Source organism: Barbus barbus (genome assembly GCF_936440315.1).
Source record: "Barbus barbus genome assembly, chromosome: 29".
NCBI classification, from domain to species: Eukaryota; Metazoa; Chordata; class Actinopteri; order Cypriniformes; family Cyprinidae; genus Barbus; species Barbus barbus.
In genome coordinates, this window is record NC_136757.1 from 10,895,571 (window position 1) to 10,903,420 (window position 7,850).

Genomic DNA, 7,850 nt, shown 5'->3' on the forward strand with positions numbered 1-7,850 from the left:
TCTTTATGAGCAAGTCATGAACATGAGTTATGAATCATTTGTTTAATTTTTTATCAATTTGATGAATACTGCATTCTATAAATAGACTGCAGCATTTTTTTCTAGAAACTAGTAAATTACATGTTATTTTGTTTAGTTGTCTGTTTTTTTCAGAATCAGGGAGGGAAAAAAGTGATATCTATTTTTAAATAAAACATTATATAATATAGGTAATATAAGTATAAAAAAAATACTTCTTTCAAAAGTACTTTGTGAACTATATTTGCTCAAGAATGTTTTTAGTTTTAGCATTTTGAGTTTGTTCAATACTCTGAGTATATCAATATAGCAAAACAAACTTTTAATCAATTGTTGCTCAGTCTTATTTTAAACAGGACAAGGACAAGCAAGACTTAGATAAGTAATAAACTGTATTTCTAAATCAGTAAATCTGCAAATATTGTCTTAAAGTCTGATTATGCAAATTGTAGTTTGTGGCCCTTCGCATCGTATGCAGTTTGCGGCCCGCTTGGCCTCTTAACTTAAGTACCCTTGATCTATACAATAGTATATGTGTTTATTTATGTTAAAATGTATATTCAAGTATTTATACAAATATAAACAAATACAATTCAAAGGAATCAGTATATAGCATAAAGTATATTTATATAAATAATATAAATATTTTATGTTCCTAAATGTATGCGTAGTTGCATACATCCATATTTTTTACGGTGTCAAAATGTCTTATGTCACAAATTGTTTCAGTGTATAACCAAACATACAAAAAGGCAGGTAAAATTTTTGCAGCAGTACCCAGAATATATCCTTTCAAGTTTACAATTGGTTTTAGTTCCAGACCTTGTAGCTCCCTAAACATCCTCCCTCAACTCTCTTCATAAAAGTGGTAAAACAAAGTGCTTACAATACATGCAAACTGTGTTCAGTTACATAAGAGTAGGCCTATTGCAAAAAGTTTGATAACTATTTATAGATATTATAGAAGGTATAGAAGTTATATAAGATATTGTGTTTATTCAAAAAGATTTTGGCAGATATTGTTTCTGATGCCACATTGTGCTCATAAACATCTGTACATGTCTGTGATTATCCATTTCTTTGTGTCTTCCCTGTTGCCAGTATTACCTGTTAACAGATTCACAATGTCTTATGGGAGGCCTGTGATAACACATCATGTCAGTACAGCTGAATACTGGCAACAGTTGCTATGGGTTTGGTCGAACTTCAGCATAGTTTTTAGGTACATTAGAGAAGCGAACTATTTTTATTTGGGCTGCTTTTTCATTGACGTCCCGCCACATATATTCAGGAGAGAGCAGTTTACTAGGTTTGTTCAAAAGAAAATACTTGTTCAAGTGAGACTCCTCTTGCCATACCGCCTCAATGGAGTTTGCAGCATCAATGTTCAGCTGCTCCCTGCAGGTTTTGGTGAGATGATGCACATCCTCCAGTAAGCCACCAAATGTAGCACCAGCATAATAATAATCACCTTCCCCAGCTGGAATGTATGCTTTAGATTCTGGTCTACGCTCATATGTGAATCGATCCCTTGGAACATCAAAGAGCCAAGGATGTATCACACCTACCAGACGACCCAAAGACTCCGCACCCCACCGGCCATAGAACTTTGTATCTATGTCAAGGCAAAAAATATAGTCGGCCTCATTGGCTAGTTCATTCTCTATTAGTTTTTCCAGTTTCTCCATCCTGCTCATACTGATGTCCTGCCATCTGTTCAAACTCTGAACCTTTCGAACTGTCAAACTACGGTTTTCACCTATCTTTACTTCAGGAACTGATTCTGGTTGATCTGTAAACAAGTAGTAATGCACTCGAAATCCAACAAAATAATGTTGCTCTGCTGACTCCAGAAAATCTTTGACAAAACGCGTGTATCTAACAAACAGAGAAAAGAAATACAGGGAGATATATTATGGTTAATTTATCCTTTAATGATTACTATTTCCAGAAACAGGGAAAAACAGAGGGGAAACAAATGAGAATTATAAATACAAGATAAGAGGTATAATGAAGACTTACTTTCCCAAAGCGAAGACAGTGGTTGCTATAGTGAGATTTTGTTGTTTGTAGATAGAGTCGATCAGTGTGGACTCAAAGGTTCCCTCCCAAATGATTGGAGCTGACCATGGTGTCACAGAAGCAACATCTGTCCGACTTCATATAAAAAAAAAAACAAAAAAAAAAAACACATACATTGCTGTAATCATTCAATCCGTTCCATTCAGTACAACATGTTGATACTAAAAACATAATACTCACCCTACCAACGCACTCGGCTGGTTGTACAACAACCTGTAATGAAAATAAGCGGAAAGAACAACAGATATTTTTTTGGTTCATGAAGTTGATACACATTAAAAAACATGGGTTTCCAAGTTTTTTTTTTTCCCCATCTATGAACTGAAGACATTATTTAACTCTCTCTGGTCATCTGATGAGAACCACAAAAACAACGATGAACCAAAAATGTTTTTGTCTTGAGCAGTAGACCTCATTAACTACAGATCAGTTTAAAAATAAAGTCACTTTTAAGAAGATGAAGTTTTACACACCCTGGCGATGAGCGCAATCCAAAGATGGGTTGCTTCCATTTTGGCCTGATTAAAACAGAGTCAAACTCTTACTCTTTTGAATGATTATATTGTGTGTGTTTGATTGTAATGCACACCATTACTCACTTGATGATGCCTTGTTCTGTTATCTGCTGACTGCAGCTTAAAACGGTAAAAAAAAAAAAAATCAGTATTGCAAGCTTCTCAAATCAAGAGAACACCACATACACTCAGGGTCGTTGCCTGATAATAACAGAGTCAGTTGAATATGATTATGTTGTGTGTGTGTGTGTGTTTGAAAATGAGTATGTACATTAATACTAGCATGTGTCTGCATGTTTTTTTGTTTTGGTTTTTTGTGTGTGTGTGTGTATGTGTGCTGAAGAGTGATGCATGAATACACACATCATTACTCACTTGAAACGTTGTTCTTTTATCAGATGATTGCAGCTTAAAACAGTAAAAAAACAAAAATTCAATGATTCGGTAATGCAAACTTCTCAAATCAAGAGAGCAACACATATACTTCATCACCAAGTTTTTCTAACTGCACTAAACTCACCTGCACTGGATATTGTTCAGGTAAATGAGCCTGTAAAGAAAGACAAATAACTTCATGAGGAGCTATCTCTGTAAATGTGTAAATCTTCAATCTTTTTTCTCAGAGTTTAGAGTTAGACAACTTCATGAGGAGAGATCTCTGTAAACGTGTAACTGTTTAATCCTTTTCTCAGAGTTTAGAGTTTTATATTTTATGCTTGTCATTTACACAGAAAATACAGAGTAATAATTTGCTTAATATTGAAAGGTTGAAAATCAACCATAACTTTTGTTTTCCTGTCCCAAACCTTTCATTCTGCGCTTTCATAACCTTAACCACCCTTAATATAATATATATTGAGAATAAAATTAAAATGTACACATTGTTAAAGGGGTTATAAAATGCAGTTTTAGAATTGTATAATATCTTTCTCAAGATTAATTCTAAAATTAGTTCTAAAATAATGTGTATAAGCAGAATAGAGTGGCAATATTTTACTAAATACTTCATGTACTCCTCCTGGCAACATGTCAAGCAGTGGTAACTTCTGAGAAATAATACTGCATTATTATCACATCAATTCACAACCCAAACACAAAGACAAACAATGTAATATTGCTAAAAAGTAATTACATACCCACTCAATACCATCCCAAAGAACACAATGATGAGAACATTCTGATGGCCCGACATTATTCCTTGAACTGATATGAAGTTAGAGACATAAGCAGAAGTGAGAGGAATAAAGCTGTAGAGAGAGATTTGAGAGATGTAGGTGTTACGGGTGTGGTGCGGAGCAAAGAGCGCACGACGAGCATAGAAAATAGTCCTTCTTTTAATCAGGATTCCAGGAGCAGATACAAACAGGGGAGTGCACACACATCAATAATAGCAACAATAACCGACAATCAGACATACTAACACAGGAACTTATAAAGGGACAGATAACGAGGATGGACAGGTGCACACAATGACTAATTAAACGGAACTAGGACACAGGGGAAAACAGAAAACCCGACATGGAACAGTCACAAAAAAACCCAACATGTAACATATCGCCCCCTCCCCGCAAGGCGTGGCCTCACGCCGTACCGTAACAACTGAGGAGGGCGGGTGGGGGTTCTGGAGGAGGATGTGGAACAGGAGGGTGACAGAGACAAGACATGGAGTCCAAACAATAAGTCCATGGGGGAGTGGAGGGTGGGAGGAGCCAAGGGGGAGCCAGGAACAGGAGGAGCCAGATGACGACCCAGGCCACAGTCAGGATGGTGGCCCACGGGGGAGCCGACGGAGGGAGGAGCCATGGTGGAGGAGTGACCGCCGACTCCATGGGACCGACCCACGGCGGCGGAGCAGGTGGAGGTGGAGCCCGAGGTGGAGACGGAGAGCCGAAGAGCCAGGGTGACGCCGAAGATCCGGAGGTCCAAGGCGGAGCAGATGTCTTCGGCGACCTCGGCGCAGGCGGAGATCCGGAAGGCCGCGGCGGAGCCGGAGCGACAGAGGACATAGGTGGAGCAGGAGGGAAGGAGGAGCCCAACGGAGCCGGAGGGACGAAGGGACGGGGCGCAGCCCAAGGAGAGTAGTCCTGAGGTGCAGGTAGGGGGATGACTGACCAATGCGGAGCCGGAAGGACGAGGGAGCCCGGTGGAGCTGGTGGACAGACGGGATCTGGTGGAGCCGAGGGAGCTTGAAGGCATGGTGGAGCCGCAGGGTCGCCGGACTGAGGCGGAGTCTGGGTCTCGGAGGCTGAGGGCAGAGACGAGGGGTCCTCCAGACTCAACGCCAACAGAGCTGGAGGTCGGCAGACCCGCGGCGAGCCCACGCCACAGATGGTGTGCTGAGGTTGAGCAGAGGGGCTGACGAACTCAGGCGATGAGGGTGTTGGAGTAGGGACCAGGTCAATGAGAGGCGGTGGGAGAGGGAGGTTGGGTGGGATAACTTCCCAGAAATCTAACATAAGAGCTGGCTTAAGGATGATTGTGTCAGTGTGAAAGTCAATGAGGTTACCCAGGTCCAGTTCATGCTCACCCTCAGCGGTGGCGCCGTGGGCGGGGCGCTCCATAGCCCCCGCGATCTCCACAACTTTCTCCACCGTCGGATGCACTGCCGGCTCTCGCACCTGGTCAGACGTTTGGGGCTCGGGCTCCGGGACGATCGGCAGCTCTGTCGCTCCTGATGGCGATGGCTCAACGACCGCGGCAGGCTCTGGCTCTCCGTCTGCGGTGGGCTCGGGCAGCTCCGCGCTGCGGGGTGGTAGTGGACTGGGCGCTGGGTCCCGAGTGGGGCTGGTGTCATTCTCTGCGAGGTCCACGGTGAGTTGCGATTTGCAAGACACCAGCACCCACTCGATAAAGGCGGCGAGGCTCTCTCGAGGACCGTCCCCGGACAACTGCCTACGTGTGGTGATGTTAAGTCCAGCCTTGTAGAAGGTGCAGAGGCAGTAGTCCGGGAAGTGTGTCTTGTTGGCCAGACACAAAAAATCCTCGGTGTGGTCCTCGAGAGAGCGATCCCCCTGTTCCAACAGGAGGACGAGGACACCGGGATCCATAATAAAAAATAAAAGACTTGACAAAAAACGGGAAAAAAAAACGGGGAAAAAAACACGCCGCAATCTTACTGTTTCGGTCGGTTATTCTGTTACGGGTGTGGTGCGGAGCAAAGAGCGCACGACGAGCATAGAAAATAGTCCTTCTTTTAATCAGGATTCCAGGAGCAGATACAAACAGGGGAGTGCACACACATCAATAATAGCAACAATAACCGACAATCAGACATACTAACACAGGAACTTATAAAGGGACAGATAACGAGGATGGACAGGTGCACACAATGACTAATTAAACTGAACTAGGACACAGGGGAAAACAGAAAACCCGACATGGAACAGTCACAAAAAAACCCAACATGTAACAGTAGGATAAGGTAGGAGGAGTCTGTGCATTTTACATTTAAATAGGCAAATTATGGTGGGGCCCTGCATTAGAGTGAAACAAACTGCAGCTTAAAGGAACACTCCACTTTTTTTGGAAATAGGCTCATTTTACAACTCCCCAAGAGTTAAACAGTTGAGTTTTACCGTTTTTCAATCCATTCAGCCGATCTCCGTGTCTGGCGGTAGCACTTTTAGCTTAGTTTAGCATAGATCATTTAATCGGATTAGACCATTAGCATCTCGCTCAAAAATGACTAAAGAGTTTCGATAATTTTCCTATTTAAAGATTGACTCTTCTGCAGTTACATCGTGTACTAAGACTGACGGAAAATGAAAAGTTGCGATTTTCTAGGCAAATATGGCTAGGAACTATACTCTCATTCCAGCGTAATAATCAAGGAACTTTGCTGCCATACCATGAGCCTGTAAACGAAGCGTTGAGTCCTCATGTCGGGGGGAAGGAACCTCTCGAGGGAGCCGATTGCCCGCACTGTGTGCGGCTCTCGCTGCACACACTCCGCACCCGGAGGGCTTTCTTTGAGGAGGGAGCCTTTGTGAGCACCCCACGCGGCGCTGGTCCCGCTTTTGCCGAGGCAGAGAGGCGGCTGCACTCGTGGGGCTCGCAGGCTGATCTGGCTGGCGAGAGTGAGACGGGCATGTCCCTATCTCCTCCCGTATCCGCCAGATCTGGTGTCCCGTCTCTCGGGGAAGCGGTTCCTTACCCCCAAGATGAGGACTCAACGCTTTGTCTCTCTTCCTCTGAGGAGGTTGACGTGACGAGCGTTGACGAGGGTTCACCGCCTCTCTCGCCCCAGTATGAGGAGTTGCTAGAGGTGGTTACTCGGGCTGTGGCCAAACTCGACATCAGTTGGCCCCCCGAGCAAACATCGGCGCCATATTATAGTCTCCTAGATGAGCGTTTTCTACGCTCACGGCCGCCACCTCTACGCAGGAGCCTTCAGTTTTTCCCCGATCTCCACACCGAGGTGTCGAGCTCGTGGGTTAAACCCTATTCATCCCGCCCATTCGTTCCCGCATCTGATTACTATGGTAATGTGCGGGAATTGGGTGCGCGCGGGTACAAGGTGATGCCCCAGATCGAGCAGATGCTCGCGAGCTATCTGTCTCCTTCCACGGCATCGTCTCTGAAGGCTCCTAGTCTGCCCACTAAGCCTCTGCGCACCACATCTTCCTTAGTGGGCAGGGGGTATGCGGCAGCAGGTCAGGCCGGTGCATGTCTGCACACTATGGCAGTGTTGCAGGCGTACCAGGCCGAACTGCTGAGAGAGTTAGATGAGGGCGGGGATATCAGAGCTGACGATATCTCCGAGCTCAGGAGGACCGCTGATCTTGCCCTCCGTGCCACGAAGGAGTCGGCCCGTGCCATCGGCCGCTCCATGGCAGCTATGGTGGCAACGGAGAGGCTTTTATGGCTGACCCTGTCCGATATTAAAGAGAAGGACAGGGTCTGCATTCTGGACACCTCACTTCAGCCTTCTGGCCTGTTCGGCGACGCAGTGAGCTCTGTCGTCGACAGGTTTCAGGAGGCTCGCAAGCAAGCAGAGGCGTTCCAGTGGTTCCTTCCCGGCGCTCTCTAACTCTGGAGGCTGCTGGGCGGGAGCAGCCTCCTCCGCATACCAGCTCCTCACACAGGGCAGCGCAGAAGCAGAGTGTCGCCTCTCGTGCTCCCCCGTGGCGGAGCCGAGACCGGCGGCGCTCTGCACCGGGGGCCTCGCGGCCAAAGGCAGATCTGAGGGCTGTCTTGTCGGCCAAGAGGTCCTCGGCAAAGAAGTCCTGATGGGCA

At 45.3% G+C, this 7,850-nt stretch overlaps 1 protein-coding gene across 1 annotated transcript; it reads right to left on the reverse strand.

The window, feature by feature from the left end:
- Positions 1-1,205: 1,205 nt before the first annotated feature.
- Positions 1,206-3,807, reverse strand: LOC306848928 (globoside alpha-1,3-N-acetylgalactosaminyltransferase 1-like; the record flags this gene model as incomplete). The annotated part of the gene is made up of 6 exons (XM_079383718.1): positions 1,206-1,896; positions 2,041-2,175; positions 2,281-2,313; positions 2,700-2,735; positions 3,136-3,165; positions 3,752-3,807. The coding sequence occupies 6 exons, from the start codon at positions 3,805-3,807 to the stop codon at positions 1,206-1,208; spliced, it is 981 nt and encodes a 326-aa protein (XP_079239844.1).
- Positions 3,808-7,850: the final 4,043 nt, after the last annotated feature.